The sequence below is a fragment of the Cynocephalus volans genome, chromosome 6 (genome assembly GCF_027409185.1).
Source record: "Cynocephalus volans isolate mCynVol1 chromosome 6, mCynVol1.pri, whole genome shotgun sequence".
Lineage (NCBI taxonomy): Eukaryota > Metazoa > Chordata > Mammalia > Dermoptera > Cynocephalidae > Cynocephalus > Cynocephalus volans.
The window spans coordinates 87,156,367-87,174,054 of NC_084465.1; the positions used below are offsets into that span (position 1 = coordinate 87,156,367).

Consider the following 17,688-nt stretch of genomic DNA (forward strand, 5'->3'; position numbering starts at 1 on the left):
ATTCAGGGAACTTCAAGTTCTCAGTCCACTGCATAAAATCCTGATCCTGTAAGAAGTTTCCGTATCTTTCATAGTAATTCAACAGATTTGACGCGATGAGCAAATTAATGCTGATCGGTTTTTGCCTGTTTCAATGAAATCAGAACCCACGTTCTCAATCAACGTTAATTGAACATACTTCGGACTATCCAAGGGCTAGCACATGAGGACTGCCGACTTAACTACCACCACTTCGTACCCAAATTTTTCGTCTCATTGCGCTTTAAGGGATCTCTGGACGCTGGAAACGTGGCTCTTCTCCAGCAAACCGAGGAAGTGGGTTTCCCGCGTTCCGCCTCTGGGGAGTTTTGAGTTGTCACACTCTTTCAGGTCGCGACCGAGCCCGGCTCGCTGCGTTCGGACGAGCACTTGCGGGGGGAGGGCTGAACTAGCAAAACCCGCTGGGGAAGGAGGCCCACGGGAGCCACGGGAGCCACGGGAGCCGGTCCTCAGCTCCTCGGGAGGCGGTGTGTGGGACCCTCCAGCTCGGGACTTCGGCCAGCCGCCTCCGACCTGCGTCAAGTGCAGGAAAAATCTGTGCGCCCAGTTGTCTCTCCCGGAAAGCGCGCAGTTGTGCCTCGCGCGGGTCCCCCAGATGCTCCACCAAGGAGAGGATTCGGGTGCCCCCTTCCCCGGCGCCCAAGGAGTTAGTAGTCCCGGTTGCAGCGACAAAGACGAGCAGGGCTGCGCCTGTCTCCGGCAGGACTAGACGGGGCGTGGAGGAAAGCGGGGTCCGGGCGCGGCGGGACGGCAGGCACTCGGCGCTGGCGTCGTCTAGCGCCCTCGGAGCGCGCTGCGGCGCTCGCACGGTGCCAGGCCCCGCTTCTCCCGGCCTGGGGCGGGAGAGTTGGAGTGTGCGCGGCTCCGGAAGCCCACACCCGTGCGGCAGCGGCTCCAGCCCTCTCCCCCCGCCACTCGGGGGCGGGAAGTGGCGGGTGGGAGTCACCCAAGCGTGATTGCTCAAGGCCCCTCCTGCGGCGGCGAGGGAGAGCCATAAAAGCCCAGTTGCAAGCCGCTGTCGGCACCCATCCGCTGGCGCTCACCCCTAGGAGAGGAGGCGCGCCCGACAGCCGAGCACTCGCCGCGCAGCCACGCCCGCCCGCCAGCCACCGTGAGTGCCACGACCCGTTTAGCGAGGGGCGAGAGCGAAGGGGGACGCCGGGGAACTTGCCCGGGATCCGTCTCGCCCTCCGCGCAGCCCTGGGTCCCTGGGTGGGGCGCGCCCCGCTCCCCGCTTCCCAGATTCCACTGGCCCCTTCTAGTCCCTTCTGATTGTCCGTCCGCGCTTCTCCCGGCCCCTCCCGGCTGGGACGGTCCCTCTGGGTTATCTTTTGGCGGATGTGGAGGAAGAACATGGGTCCCCTACCTCCCCGGGGGTCGCCGCCAGCAGGCCCAGAGAGCGATGCGCGGGAAGCAGGTTTCCCCCGCGGCAGCGCCTCCGAGCGAGGAATCACCGGAGCTCGGGAGCCTCGCGCCCTGCCACCTGCCGGGATCCTCGGGGTCCCAACTGAGACCGGCTGGCCCGGGAGCAATTCTCTTTCCCCTCCCCACCGTAACTGTCACCCCGAGGTAATCTCAGCCGTCGCTGTCGAGGCCCTGCAGCCAGGCCGACCAAAAGTTACAAGAGAGTTTTCTCCTCCGAGTGAGGGTTTGAGGAAGGGGAAGGAAAGCGATCGTTCCTTCACGCAGACGGAGGAACTTCGAACTCTGTTGTAAAAACGTCTGAACTGGCCGGGCCCCCGCCCTGTGCTTCTCGCCGCCCGACTCTTCCTCCCTGCGACTTGGAACGAAGTTGCACGAAGTTTTCGGGCGGAGCAGAGGGGCCGGGCCGCGGCAGACGGTGCCCTGAGCCCGCGGGGTGGTTGGTGCTCGCCAAGCTCGGGTTCTCTGTGCGGGATGGGACGAGAGGTGATTGGGGGTCGCGCTCGGTATTAGGCGGAGGGACGCGGGAGTCAGAGGATGGCGGGGCGTGTGTTTTCTGAGTCCCCAAGCCTCCTCGACTGCACTTCTGTGCCCGCAGATGCTGGGTAGCAAGCGACTGGGGCTGTCTGGACTGACCCTCGCCCTGTCCCTGCTCGCGTGCCTGGGTGCCCTGGCCGAGGCGTACCCCTCCAAGCCGGACAACCCGGGCGAGGACGCGCCGGCGGAGGACATGGCCAGATACTACTCGGCGCTGCGACACTACATCAACCTCATTACCAGGCAGAGGTGGGTGGGCTCCTCGGGCCCGACTCGGGAGCGCCTTGCTTGCACAACCAGAAATCCCGAGGTTCTTAGGGGACCCCTGTCTTTTTCTTTGCTCTATTCTAGGGTAGGCCAGTGTCAAGTACATACTCAGCTCTAGGTAAAATGTGCAGGATGCAAACTGGGTACTTTTCTTCTGCAACTACAGTCACAAAGTCTTGATCGCCAGGTTCAGGTTCCCCAGGCTGTGTGGCTGGACATCTCCTCCCACCCACCCCTTGTCTTCTTTGTTCTTAGAGCCGTCTAGAAACCAAGCTGGGAAAGTGCCCGGCGAAAGGGGCAGGAGGACGCCGGGGAAATGCTAGAGGGGCAAGGGCAAGCAGGGTGTCTAGGAAAAACAGAACCACCACTGAAGAAAACCAGCAAGGAAACAGCTGGGCTGCCAAAGACATGGTCAGACTTTCCAACCTGCCCAGGATAAATACAATGTTTTACCCTGGTTTTATACAGCCTCTGCCCCACACTTGAAAATCTCAGTCCCAATAATGACAGATTGATTTAGCATTAAAATAGTTGATCTAAAATGCAGAAACTTTCCCCATTTTATAGCAGGTGACTTGTGAAAAGAAAGTGCCCACTTGGAGCTTTATTAAGAAGAAACTGACATCAGTCTAGTAAGTCTAGGATGAACCCAGGGATTACATGAAATCTGAAAAATCATAAACTTTATTCTGAATCCCCAGAAAGTCAAAATAAAAAGCCACATTTTCACTCTCGACACTGAATATTAAGTGAAAAATGAAATCCAAAGTATTTTACAAGTAATATAGGATTAAAAATTTGTTTTCAAAATTGATTCATCTTAGTTTTTAATTCATTTAGTATCTTATTCTAATTACTGAAATCAATGACCTTAATCAGCTATAAAGTATGAACCCTTTAGGAGCATTAATGTTATTTAACATGTTTAAATTGTGTTTTAAAGTATTGTGGGGTTTTTTGTTTGTTTGTGTTTTGATTTTTTGTCTTTGGGTTTGTGTTTTTTTTAAAACACATTTTTACTGTTTACAAGTCAGGGAATAGTTGGAAAGGATCCAAAGGGGAAGAATTTATATTTCTAAAATAAAGTTTCTTTTTTTCCTGTTTCATCAAAAAGTTGTATGACATTCTGAAAATCTTTTGAGAAAGGCTCAATTTATATAGAATCAGAAAAACATGAAAATCTCAGAATTAAATATTGGTTTGTGATACCTTGAAATCTTATTTTAATTAGTGAAAAGCGATAATATTTTATATTCTAATAGGCTTCCCAGAAAGTTAACTGCTTCAGATTCTTGCTTATGCCATCATACAGATCAGAGAAACAACTTGTATAAATAAAAAAATATACTAACTCTTTTTTCCAGGAAAACCCTTGCTACTTAGTTAGTTATAGCATAATATACAGTAGAACCTATTTTTTGCAAAGATGATTGCTATAAATCTTTACCATCGTATAAAGCTTTAGCATTTCAGAATGTTTTCTCAGGCTTTATTTCATTCGATCTTTACCCCAAAGATTCGAAGTAAGTGTAATCATCTCCATTTTATAGATCACGAAACTAAGGACATTTCATGAAAGCTTTAATTTTGGGGGACGGGGAGGTGGTTATGGAATTGGAGCCCTCCTGTTGATTTTCCTTGGGTGTTGACAATACCTTCAAAAGTGAGTGTGATGTCCAGCATCTTTGATAAGAATAAAGTATGGGAAAGGACTTGAGTTTCATAGCGAGAGATTCAGGTTAGATGGGAATGACCTGGTCCCTGAGGCAAGAGTTTCCTGTCTCATCGTCTTCATATAAGTTCTTTCTCAGAAACCATGGAGGCTCATAATCTGTTCCATCTCCTCCATCCTGCACTCACTGCCTTCCCACCACCGACACTCACTCATATGCACATGGATGTGTTTTTGAAAAGTAGTGTCATTTGTGAATGTTTTAATTTGGCATGAATGGTAATCTGAAATCATTCTCTTTCTTCTTTTTTCTTTCCACTCAGTCCATGTTTTTAAGCTATGTTCCTGTTGCTGTATATACCTCTGGTTCATTGCTTCTGAAAGCTGCATTGTTTATTCTAGAGTGTGGCTCTACTACATTTTGCTTATATAGTCCCCCAGATCAGTGGTTTTCAACTGGAGTGATTTTATGCTCTCGAGACATTTTTGGTTGTCACAACTGGAGATGGGCACTGCTGGCATCTAGTGTATAGTGACTAGGGATACTGCTAAACATCCTACGGTGCGCAGGACAGCCACCCAGAACAAAGAATTATCCAGCCCAAGATGTTGTTAGTAGTGCCAAGGTTGAGAAACTCAGCCCTAGATTAGTGTTTCTCCATCCTGGCTGCACATTAGAATTACCTGGGGAGCTTTCAATATATACGATCCTGAGTTCCACCCCTGACCAATTAAATCAGACTCTCCAGGGTGGGACCTGGGATTTATAGTGGTTTTTAAAACCCCCCAGGTGATTCTAGTGTGCAGCCAGGCTTGAAAATCTTTGCCCCAGAGATACAATCTTTGAAAGTTAAAGCATTGTAGAGAAGAAGGATAATCCAGAATTAATTAGAGAAGAAAGGAGAGTGAACAATGCCGTCCTGGATGCTAGCTTGTGACTATACAAATCCTGCTGTTACAGCTTTAGGTTCTTTACTGGTAAATTGGAGAAAATAGTTGCCAGTTCTTTCACTCTCTGGAGCATGATGAAGAGGCCTGAGTTAAGGTTGCCCAAGAGTTTTAAGATTAGCAAAATCAACCGATGGACAGAAAAACTAAGTATAAGCAGCAGTCAATAGTCTGATATCACAAATCCAGAAAATCTTTGAGGAAATCTTACAAATGATGGGAGTGGAAAAGGGACCTTTTTGTTTGTTTGTTTTTGCTTCCCTTGAGTCTCAACAAAGGAACAATAGTAGGAGATCTTTCCAAAAAATTTAGATTTAATTGTGCTTGACAGGCAGTTAGAGTATACCCTCTGTCAGCTTTGTCCCCCTGTTGTACCTATTAGTTAATCAATCCATGCCAGGCTAATTTTTTTTATCTGTAAACAAAGTGGCTGCTGGCGTACAATGCCTCTTCTGAGAAAGGGAAAAATGGTCTCTTTAAAAAAGGCAATTTGGTATAGACTTGTGACCCCCTTTAGCAGTGTTATGGAGTAGGTAGTGTAAACATAGCTTTACATTCAGATATTGTCCCATCCATATCCTGTTACATGAGAAAAAAAACAAAAACATCTTCATGAGCCAGTAGGATTCCTTAATATTTACAGGACAGGTTAAAATCAAAGCATTAGAGAAGGATTTTACCTTTTGGTACCTCAAATAAATATGGAAAATATAGGACCCAGGCTCTGTATTTCAACAGCAGTAACTTGCATTTACGTGTCACTGTCACTTTCAAAGCATTGTGACATATTTCACATTGGATTTTCACAAAGACTCTGATTTAAGCAGAGGTTATGACTTTGTTTTTACAAGTGAGAATACTGAAATTCAAAGACACAGGTGGGTCTAGAACATCCGATTTTTTTCCTAGGGCTGTTTCTGAATTGTCATCTGGTCTCTTTGTTAAGACTCAAACTGCCATGTAGCATTAGAACTGTAGCCAATTAACTACTTATGGAAACATTTTAAATCATACTTCAATTTTTAAAATTTCCTGTCACTTAGTTGTAAAAGTATATATGAGGATCTTCAAAAAGTTCCTGGAAAGATTCATAGTATGTTTCAATTCTATTTTTCTATGAACTTTTTGAAGTACCCTCATATATGCAAGTATATATATTATTTGTGGTAGTATAACAAGGCAAGAATTTGACTAGGAATTTTGGTTTAAAAAATCTAAGCTATTTATTAAGGATTTAAGCAAATTTAAATATATATGTGTAATTTGAAATCATATTTATGGTCATGTTTCTGATAATATATGCTTCATATACTTAGATTATTTGTTAGCAAATGAACAACTGAAAATAACTTTTAGGTTTAATATCCCAAATGGGAGACTATCTTGTTTTTTTCAAAAGGTTTTTATGACTATCCAAACTTGTTTTAGAAGACTTTTCCTGTTTTTTTTTTTTTTTTCTTCTTCAGATATGGAAAACGATCTAGCCCAGAGACACTGATTTCAGACCTCTTGATGAGAGAAAGCACAGAAAATGTTCCCAGAACTAGGTATGGCAAGGCTTGTGATGGGGACATTGTTGCAGAACTCAAAGTGCCCAGGGGAAGAAAGTTAAAAAAGCTGCCTGGTGGGAGGCATCAGACTCGGGAGGATTTGGGCAGAAATGAACATGGAGAACCGGGCAGGAAGTACCTTTCTTTCCATGTACCCATTGTAAAATCTCTAAACTTTCGTGGGGTAACATGTTGTAGCTCAGATTACTTGATGCTCCTTTGAAAATTTTAAATACAAGTGATTTTTAGCTCAGAAATTACTCTGTATAGAATTTCTGAAATTGTTAGAATTAGGGGAGCATAGACTGAGTCCCCAACTGTAAAGTAAAATGACCAACTGTCTATCTTAAGCTTGGATAATCTTTAGTTTTTATATACTATGGTGAGTGTTTAGATGTCCTAGGAAATGGCCCTATGGATTTTACTCTAGCTTTCCTGGTTTTACATGAAACTGTAGATAAATCAGGTGCTCCTCATTGCTTTTTGACATATTTTAGTTCAACTGATATCATGTAGTAATTTATTATATTCTATGAATGAATGTTGAGTGACATATTATTCTTTGGAGCTTATCTGTGCTCTTGGGACTTTCTTAGATGTGGATCTATCTTGGGCAGGGGTGCCTACCAATATCTAAGTGTTAAACATTGGGTTCTCTCTCTCATTTCCCCCCCCCCTATACTGGTAGCTGGCCAGTATGGTGATCTGAACCCATATGGTGTTATAAGGCTGTGCTAACTACCCAACCCAAGTGTTAAACACTGGGCTAGGATTCTCTGGTGCCTACTGGACATGAGGGCTGCTAAAAAGAAGACTGTTTCTCCATTTCCATTGCCCTGTGCCTCTTCTGTCCTTGCTTCCCACCTCTACACAGAAAGATCACAATGCACATGGTCCACCCAGGTCTGTGGTAGCTTGGCTGCCTTCAACCCAGAGCTCTACAACGTCAAGAACCAAGTTCCCCAGAAGAGGTCACTAGAACACTTGCTCAGTGAAGGTGACTGGAATGTCGCTCTTCACTGACATTCTCCCTAGAGAATCAGCGGGATGACTGATCACCTTCCCTCCCACCCTCCCTCCCTTAGTTTTCTTGTGAAATGGCCAGACAGAATGAAGGGTGCAAGAATACAGTTGTCGGGTTTGTTTTCTCTGAGGAAAGCAACAATTTGAACTGGAATAAAGTTCCAGTGCTCTTGTCCCTGGTGGTTCCAGTCTGGCCTTAAACAGAATGTGCAAGGGAAGCAGGTGAAAAATTCATAAGGGTTGTTTTTAATACTATGCAATAAATGACTTTTCATGTTTCATTAACATGCATATGATGTTTTCCGTGGTAAAAAGTTTAGAGTAGGCTATATCTGCTTAGGGTCAGAAAAATAACAGTCCAGACCTACCCAGATCCTTTGCTTTGTGGCACAAAGTCACACAATCAGTGCATAAAATAAAGTTAATTGCTCCCTGATTGACAGACTCAGTCATGCGCAGCTCGGAGACAAAACTCGACAGCCTTGAAGTTGCTTTTGAGTGCTATTTTATTAAAAAAGGGCTCTTTATAACCTAATAAATAGCATCTTACTGCTTAAAAAGGCTTGCAGGAAAACAAAGGAGGCATATTCAGAGTTGAGTAACAATAACTTTCTTGTTACAGTTTCATGTGATTCCTGTAGTTTTGATCTTCAGAAATATTGCAAAATTCTTCGGCTCCTTTGATATATACAGAGCCTTTTAAATAGTCCCCCTGGGATTTGCCTGAGACTTCTGTTAAGACGAGTGATAGCTACTCAGCTGGGTCTTTGTACATTACGCCACCGTCTCACGTTCTGATATTCCACATGGCCTCCTCTTTGGAACGGCAACAGGAGGCTTTTCAGAAGTTTCTGATCATCTTTCAGCTCAGAACCAAATGTCTCACACTTGCAAGTCTTCCAGGACGTTGGGCATCTTCTCTTACATGCATTGTTTCTTATATTTTACAGGCTTGAAGACCCTTCCATGTGGTGATGGGAAATGAAACTTGTTCTCCAGTCTTTTCCTATTTTCAACCCATATTTCATCCTATAAAACTAGTCTGCCCGTTCTATCAATGCATGCAGCCATTGTGCTGAATTCTGCAGTGTTTTCCTTTGTCATCATTGTATAATATATGTGCGTTTAAATAAAGAACCATGCATTCAAAATTGTATCTGACTCAATGAAAAATCTGTTATTGCAATAGTGAGAATTATTTTGAGTTATCCATTAAATTATAATCTCCCTCAAGTAGCAGATTCTGGGTTTGTTTCACCAATATTAAAACAATGCCTATGAAAGACATAAAGATATGTTTGTTTGTGATGACCAAGACTCAGCTGTGTGTCTGCGTGTGTAACATACAGAAGTATTTAGAAACACTGATTAAGGAAATGCTAATTTAAGAAAATTTTCTGAACTTCTCCCTGTCCACCATTCACATGGGATCCTTGTTAACCTTGCTAACCTATGCTGTCAGCAAAAGGGATTGCTGTCTAATTGAACTTTCTGTGAAATGTCCTCTCTCTCCTCTGTCTAATGCAGCAGACACTAGCCACAAATGGCTTTTGAACACCTGACTGTGGCTAGTGCAAATAAGGAGCTGAGTTTTACATTTTGTTTAATTTTAATGAATCTTAACTTTTTTCGTTTTTGTGGATTTCATTTTTTTTTTCCCAACGAATTTTAATTTAAATAGCCACATGTCTTTAGCTGCTACCATGTCAGACAGCTGAGGTCTCTATATCTATTTATGTCACATTCTTAGTTGAGTCAGAAATACACTGAGTAAGACGATTAATTTTTCACACAATATGTGGCATGTTAATTAACTTAGCTAAAGGTTATTAAACTTCCCCCTTTTTCAAGTACCTATTTGCATGGGTTTAGTTTAAAATTAATGTTATTAGATGCATATATGTAATTTGTAAATCAAAGAAAATGGGTCTCATTCCATACTGATACCACACTGAAAAAATATACATTGGGCTGGCCGGTTAGCTGACTTGGTTAGAGCATGGTGTTATAAGATCAAGGGTGCACACCCAATACTAGCCAGCCACCAAAATAAAAATCACCAAAATTATGCACTCATGTTTTTATGTGATATCTTAAAACTGCTTACAAAAAAATCATGAATAACAATATACATCATGACCTAGGGAATTTTGTACAATATTTTTTGTATATAAAGAATTTTATAAGCCAGTAAAGTCAGTGATGCTACAAAATATATCATTTAATGAAACAAAGATAAAATTATTCTGCGATTTCCCTAAAATTCCCTTTATTTTTATATCTTTGTTCTTTGAGCTAAATACTGATATGTAAAGCATTTTTCAAAAAATCTTAAAAGATTGAGTAAGTTACAATTTATCATACAATGTCAAAGTTTTTTTTATTAACTTAGTCTATTTGGAGATTTTAAAAATTAAAATTAGTATTATGCAAAGAAAGTTGATTCAAATAACTACCTGGTAGCACAGATATATGCTGAATATTTACCACTATACATAGAAATCTTGGTTATATGGAGTAGAGTAAATAGGAATAATATATACGAACCATTGAAACATAATCCAGGAATTTCATTTTAGACAAAAATTTTAATCTCTTATCCCACCAAAGTCAAAAGCCTAGAAAGCTTAACATTAAACAGCCCATGTTTCACCCAGGCCTTGATGTCTATGTTTCTTCACCTCCTTCTACTAAAAAGAAGAAGACTGAACCTCTACACCGTGTGACCTCTGTGGTCCAGACTCAGTGGTTTTCAAGCTGTCTGACCTTCAAATTCTCTGTACTTCTGAGTTCTGGCCCATGAAACGGGGATAGTAATTCCTACCTAACTTTCCATGTGAGTCCATACTGGAATCAAAATTCAAGTCAAGATAATGTTACAAGTACATAATAAAAGGGAAGTGAATAAAGATAAAGTTTTTGATGATTCCTGTGTTGAATTATAAATTCCTAATAAACAAGAATTTTCTTTAAGAAATGCAATGATGGTAAGCTTAAAAAAAATTTCAAAACTGCATTCCAAGTGGTATTTTTCAAACATTTTCGCCTGCTGACTGTCCTTGGAATAGGTTTAAAGGCACTGGATCACCCACCTGTCATTGCTAAAAAGAAATAAATAACGATAATAGTCCTCACTAGAGTTACAATAAGAACAATTCAACCTTCTTTACTGAGATGCCTATGAGCAACATAATCATTATCAAGTAAATCTATTAGCATTTATTATGGTCTCCTCTGATACTAGCTCTATCCCATGCTCTGTGACGCATAAATTGTACATAAGATTTTTGCAGATGTCATCGTGTTTTTATTTTGACCCTTACAATGCCTGTGACAGAGTCAAGCAGATTGTTATCCCTTCAATTTTCACAGATGCGGAAACTGAAGCCTAGGGAAAGTAAGTGACTTATCCCACCTCATTTAAGTTAGTGGGACTAGACAGCAGCTCCTCTACTTGCAAACTTTGCTTTACTTGGTGATGTCTTCCAGAAGAAGTAAGCTGAGACCAGGTCATATAGGATCTAGTTAAGAATGTAACTCTGGCATACTTAAACAAATTAGCAAATAGTAAAGTACTAAACAACTGTGCAAGAGGTATGTATAAAAAGAAATGAGTGTGGGCCAAACTTTTTGGAAAATGCTTAACAGAGAATATGAATGTTGAGCCAGGATCGAGGAAGTTTTGGATGAAGCGATTAGCTGTGCTAAACTCAGAGGGATTGGGCACAGTTTGTATAGAGAATATTCAAGCGTCTACCCCACAGGAACAGATGCAGAGTGGCCAGAGGTTGTAATGATGAAGTGGGTCCAAGAATGGCCAAACTCATTCATACATTTACTCAGTTACTCATTCTCTTAACATTTTTTGAGCACCTAATACGAATTGGACATTGTACCAAGTACTGGGGACCCAAGGTTAGTAATAGTTTCTCAGGGAACTTACTGTCTAATGATGGAGACAGAAAATTACAGTGCATCATTGGGAGATAGAAATCTTAAAGATTTGAGATGTGGTTAGGTACTGGAACCTTCCCACTCCTCATGCTTCCGTCTGCAGTTTTCTGACAAAGGAGCTGTACCATAGAAGAACCAATTGCCCAATGGAGAACAAAGTGTGGATGAACAAGCATCCAGTGAGGCCAAATGCAGGCTTGTGCTGGTAAGCTGAGTCAGGGCTCCTGGCTCTAAAGTACCCAGCTTCAGAACCAAATTGCAACATCCTGGTGGAGAGTGACAGGAAAAGTGAGGGCTCTGGAGCAGACTCCCTAATCCACTTACGCAAACAGCCACATAGACGAGAAGGGCTGGCCTGCCACATCTGACAGCAGAGGGAAGAAGAGAAGGGGCATGCTACTGTTGATGGTTTCCCTGCCCTTAGTGCAATGTGGTCTAGTGAATCAGCCAGAAGAGCAGCTCCCCTCCCATGCAGAAGGAGATGGGAAAAGAGAATAGAGCAAGGGGACAGGAGCCTCTGCAGGCAAATGCTAAAACTTGGACATATTACAAGCCCTTCAAATTCAATATTTTCAAAGCTAGTACTCCCTTTTTCAGGGACAGAGTAATCTCCTCCCTCCCCGAGAAGAGTGGGCACATGGTGTTACAGGAGCAGTGCAGGGCACCCACCCCAGGCTGGGGAGAGGTCAGGAGGCAGGACAGACTTCCCAGGGTAGCTGATGCTTGAGCTGAAGTTTGAAGGATGTGCAGCAATTGCCAGATGAAGAATGCCAGACAAGAGGTAGAGGACATGCAGACATGAGAGAGCAATATGTATTTTAATTACTTTTTAATGATTGTGATTCTCACACTTTGAATTTGACCATGTGTGAGGCTTGGACAAGTGAGTTATGGGGAAAATCCTGTTTGGGATGAAATCAAGTCTCACAGTCATCCCCAATTCTTTTCTCCCAGGCAATTTTTTTAATACCCCATCTTACCTGCTCTTCCTGCAGACTTGGCTCCAGGAGCATACTGTGGTCCTCTACCAATATTCATCATTCATCCAAGTCAGGGTTAGACTTCTTAGCCTGAGATCTCTTAACCATGATCTTATGGAACTGACAAGTTCAGAGAATGAACGTTGCAGGGTTGCTTTCACGCCCTAATTCAGGAACTCACTATCTCTTTTGCAATATTTTGGCTACCTTAGTATCTTCCAGCCTCTTTCCCTTTCCTAACAAGAGTCAGGACACAGGAGCAGATATAAAGAGAAAGAAAACTCAGCATTGGCTCAGGGCTTCCACACCATGGGGCAGTGCTTCTGTTAGGTGAAGTAAAGATGGCAGATGCACCTGCTTGAAGTGCATCCAAGATCCTACATGTGCTACTGATGACAGGAAAATAATATGATAGCAGTTAATTATGCCCCCTCTTTCTTTCCAGTGCAAAAACATTACTGTTACTTTTTACTATATATACAGTAGAAAATGTTTCTTTTCTCCTCCATGCAAAACACTGGAGTTAGGTGCAGTGTCATCAGAACCAAACAAATCTATTTTCTGTCATCATAAAGAAAAATAGCCTTTTGAATGAGGTGTTTCAGTGGAATATTCTTTTATTGTGGTTCTGGGTAGGAGGATTATGATATTGTCACAACTAAATTATTGCCTTTTCTTTTGCCTATTAGAAAAATTAGCACAGTGTGAAATCACACAGAATCTTTTTCTCTTTTTAAAATCTAAATGGAATTACGTATAATTAATCATATGTGTCATCCAGGCTCATTTTATAATGTGCTAAGTAATAGCTATCAATTTAAACTCATTCTAATGCTGCAGGATTTAAATGTTTTGCAATTACAGGAACAGAGTGATGTGTGTGATGATGTCCTTGGTACCTGACACATAGTAGATGCTCAGCAAGAGCTAGTTCAGTCTGAAGTTGATTGTAAAGACTGAGAGTGACCCCAGAGAAGCCAGAACAAATGCAATATTTGGTGAACGACCTGGCAAAGGTTCTTAGTAGTTCTTTCAGGAGGTATTGGTACCATTTATGCAAAGTCTTGACAAAAATATAGGAGTTTATTTAACCACAGCTTCCTGGAGCTCTGAAAATTATTGGTTGAATACACTGTACATTTTCATCATCTCAGTTTAACATACCTTGGATTAATTTAATATCAGGTTCATAAGGAACTTTTATTTCAGTCTTGAATATTGAAATATCAAAATTCTCTGAAATGTCTTTTGGGACACTAATAATTTTTCCCTGGATTTGAATTTAACAATAATTTTGAAGTTCTCATCAATTGTTACCACTTATTTTGCACATTAATGTATTGACTACTGGGTGGGGTGGATCTTACAACTGTTTATGTCCTTAGGCAAATTAATTTGATATTTAAACTTGTAAAGAATTTGGGTCTTTTAAAAAAATATATCTTATCTAAAAGACACGAATCCGTTTGATTCTCAATCTATCCCTAGAATTGCTGCTTCAGGATCCTTTGTTTTCTCAGAAGTTAATTGAATTTGAAACTTAATTTATTCAGTATATTTATATAAAAATTGACTTCATTCATTAATTTGGCTGCTAAACTATGATATTGTGAAGCAACTTAAAGTCAAAATGTGAGTCTTTGAATAGAATATAAATATCACATTTTACCTTTTCTTCTCACTAAATAACAACTTACTATTTGGGAATTATCTACTAGAGAGAATAGCATCATTCAAATGATTTTCAATTAAAGGTTGCCTGGAATAATTTGAATTTTATTTATCCTAATATCTACATCTTTTCTATCACTGCCAAATCTTTTCAAATCAGAGCGAGCTACTAAATTAACTGGTCTTTCAAATTTAATGCCAGAATAAGCAATGTCAGCAGAACATATTTAATATAGTTATTCTTCTTAACAGACTGGATTATTGACCAGGTTAAAATGGAACCAGCCAGCAATAATCAGCCACAATGTATATCGACAAAATAAAATTAAAAAAAAAAAATGGAACCAGCTGATTTCTGATTATTAATTCCTGAAACATTCATTGCATAAACTCTCTGTGGCAGGTACTCTGCTAGGCTCTAGAGATGAGTGAGACAGTTTTCCTGCGCTTAAAGACCTAATAATTTATGAAGGAGACAGACACGTGCTTAAGTGACTATAATACAAGGCAAATCTTGATCAATGTTTAAATTGAAGCTTAAGGTAAGTGCTATGGGAGAGCAGGGGAGACTGAATTCATTTCCACTAGTATGTGTGAGGAGTGGGAAGTGTCATTTGAATTGGACATTGGTGAATGGCAGTTGTTCAATAGGCTGCTCTTTACTTTTGTGGATGTCAAGGTCATTATTAATGACACGATAATCTCATTTTTAAAAAAGGGCTGCGCAGGTGCCTAAGCAAGTTACAACTGGGATTCTGAAATCACTGTCTGGGGAAGTAGTGACTGGCCATCTGTCTCACAGTGAGCATCTGTTGTCTGAGTTGGTGCGTATAGGAGGTGGGCTGTCCATAGGAGTAAGGACCTTGGAGGGGATAGGTTGGCATCTGACACTGTCTTGCTGCCTATACCTCCACTCTGAAAATGAGGGGCTCATCTTGGGCAATAATGTGAGAAGAGTAAGGACTCAAAGCCAAAAGCAACATGTTTTTGAAAGATGTGATATTCTAGGAATAGGATATACTACATTGGGGTCAAAGCAATAAAGTGTAACAAAGAGGAGGTGCTTCTCTTCTCTCCCCAACACAGACCCCAGAGCTACTTCACACCTGGGGGCTCAGGTGATTGTCAGAGAGCAAGTGCTGTGCCCAGCAGTGCAATAGGAGAAACTCTGGACTTGGCAGAGAAGGGTCCTCGCGGAGGGCTCCAGTAACTGTGGCTGATGCAGGCAGATCAGTTTTGGGTGTTGACCGGGGGTGGGGGGGTGGGGTGTGTGACCAACCATTCTAGTTTTCCCAGGATGGTCCCAGATTTAGCACTGAAAGTGCTGCATTATGGGAAACCCCTCAGTCCCAGGCAAAGTTGCTCACCCCACTTGGGAAACAGACTACCATTTAGGATCTTGTTTTAAGAGAAAACATCCTCTGAGTGCTAAACCACTTACTGGTGAGCATCTCAACCAGCATTTACACACCTGAATATAAATGTTCAACTACATGCTATTTTCCTAATTGACCTTGCAGTACACTATTCTCTTTAGATAATTGTAAAAAATAATTTAAAAATATTCCCATGATGGAGAAACATTAGCTGTGAAGACATTAAGAATATCTTATAATTTCTACACTAGCCACTTTCATAATCCAACATTGGTTCTGTGAATATATAAATATTTAATTTCATGGATAATTAACTCTTTATAAGAAAAATGATTTCAAGTTGAAATCCTAAATAGCTATTTGCCTTCTGAAGTTATATAAGTAAGTTTTGCCAGTTTTGTTTTGTGATAAGAAATAGGATACGAGGGAGCTAACATTTGTTTAGAAACTAATATAAACAGGCCCTTTATTTACTTCAGTTCTTTCAGTCCTCACTCATACCAAGAGAGGCAGGTATCGCTGGCCACATTTTACAGATGAGAAAACTGAGATGCAGAAAGGCGAAGTGAAACAAGACAATACAGCTGGTAAGTGGTGGAGCTGGAACTCCAACCCAGGTTGCTTTGACTGCATACCCATGTTCTTTGTGTCGTACCTTTCTACCTACAGGAATTTGAAATCATTGTGTTATATCATGCACTTTGGTTGTAAGAGAGAGGAAGCATGGAGAACTGCTAAGATGTAGACTTTGGTGTCAGAAAGACCTGGAATCTTTTATCATCATGTACCAACCCTCCCATATCGTCAAAACTGCATTTTGCCTATAAGTTGAGTGTGTCTAATACTAATACTGCTACACTAGCTTTTCCTAAATTGATATTTACCTATTTTTTTTTTCACTCATTTTCCTTCAAACTTTATGAACCATTAACCTCTAGATGTATCTCTTATAACAAAATATATCTATTTTTAAATGTAAATAAAAAGTTCTTTTAACTAGCAAGTTTAGACTATTTATATTTATTATAATTATTGCTATATAGAGAGATTTATTTCAACCACCTTATTTTGTTCTTTCTGTTTACCATGCTTTTTATTTACATCTTTTCTCTTTTTCTCACCTTCTGTTGAATAAGTCAAGCTTCCTTATTTCTCTTCTTTCCTCTACTCGTTTGGATATTATGTTTCCTACCTTTCTCCTGAACAAAATAAGGACAATAGAATGTGTTCAACTCCAATAACCCACTCTAGCCATTTTCTTTATTTGTCCTTCCAAGCCAGGCATTATTATTTCTGTTTTCTTTTAAATATGTAGCTAAGGCTTGTTTATATTTACTCATGTTTATGAATTTCTTTGTTCACTATTGCTTCTTTTAATGTATTCTTTCTTTCTGGGTTCAAATTCCTTCTTCCTAAAGTACATCCTCCAGTAGTTCTCTTAGAAAGAGCTTGGAATGGTAAACTCTTTTGATCTTTTACTGAAATTGTCTTTATTTCACTCCGACTCTTCAATGACACCTTAGCTGGACACAGTGTTCTACATCTCCAATTATTTTCTCTCAACACTCTGAGACTAGTATTCCATTGACCCTCTGCCACCAGTGTTGATCTTAAGAAGTCTGTAGTCATTCAAATTGGTTTTCTGTCTTTTCTTTCTTTCTTTTTTTCTTTCTTTGTTTCGGCAGCTGGCTGGTACAGGGATGAGCCCTGGACCTTGGTGTTATCAGTGCCATACTCTGACTGAGCTAACCAGCCAGTTTTCTATCTTTTTATCTTTCCACTATGGTTGCTTTTCTATCTTTTCCTGTATGGTTGCTTTTAAGAATTTGTCTTTTTCATGGTGGTCTGAAATTTTATGGTGATGTGTTCAGATGTGAGATTTCTTTTTATTTATCCTTTAGTAAATTATTGTGTTTTTAAATCTAAGGATTTATGTCTTTTATCTATTCACAGCCATTATCTCTTTAAAATTTGCCTCTCTCTTACTTTCTCTATTTTGTTTTTGAAATTTTATTGAATAAACCTTCTCATTATGTGTTCCAAATCTTCTAATCTCCCTCCCATTTTCCATGTATTTGTTTATCTATACTATATTCTGAACAATTTATTCAAATCTCTCGTCTGGTTTCTAACTTTCTCTCCAGCAGGTCTAGGAGTCTCTACTACCCCAGCGTGTTGGATCTTCTTACTCTCACTCACCTTTTGTTTTCTGTTTCCCTGTGGAAAGTTCATATCACATAAATTGGGGA

At 40.9% G+C, this 17,688-nt stretch overlaps 1 protein-coding gene across 1 annotated transcript; it reads left to right on the forward strand.

Moving 5' to 3' along the window:
• The first annotated feature begins 1,078 nt into the window (after positions 1-1,078).
• NPY (neuropeptide Y) lies at positions 1,079-8,612 on the forward strand. The gene is made up of 4 exons (XM_063100960.1): positions 1,079-1,150; positions 2,060-2,247; positions 6,352-6,432; positions 8,409-8,612. The coding sequence occupies exons 2-4, from the start codon at positions 2,060-2,062 to the stop codon at positions 8,431-8,433; spliced, it is 294 nt and encodes a 97-aa protein (XP_062957030.1). The 5' UTR covers positions 1,079-1,150; the 3' UTR covers positions 8,434-8,612.
• The last annotated feature ends 9,076 nt before the right edge of the window (positions 8,613-17,688 follow it).

What these genes read in the sequence shown, in the direction of transcription:
- NPY (XM_063100960.1), top strand. Translation starts at nt 2,060, where the DNA reads ATGCTGGGTAGCAAGCGACTGGGGCTGTCTGGACTGACCCTCGCCCTG. An exon ending in AACCTCATTACCAGGCAGAG is followed by an intron (nt 2,248 to 6,351) that starts GTGGGTGGGCTC and finishes TTTCTTCTTCAG; the next exon opens with ATATGGAAAACGATCTAGCC. An exon ending in GAAAATGTTCCCAGAACTAG is followed by an intron (nt 6,433 to 8,408) that starts GTATGGCAAGGC and finishes TATATTTTACAG; the next exon opens with GCTTGAAGACCCTTCCATGT.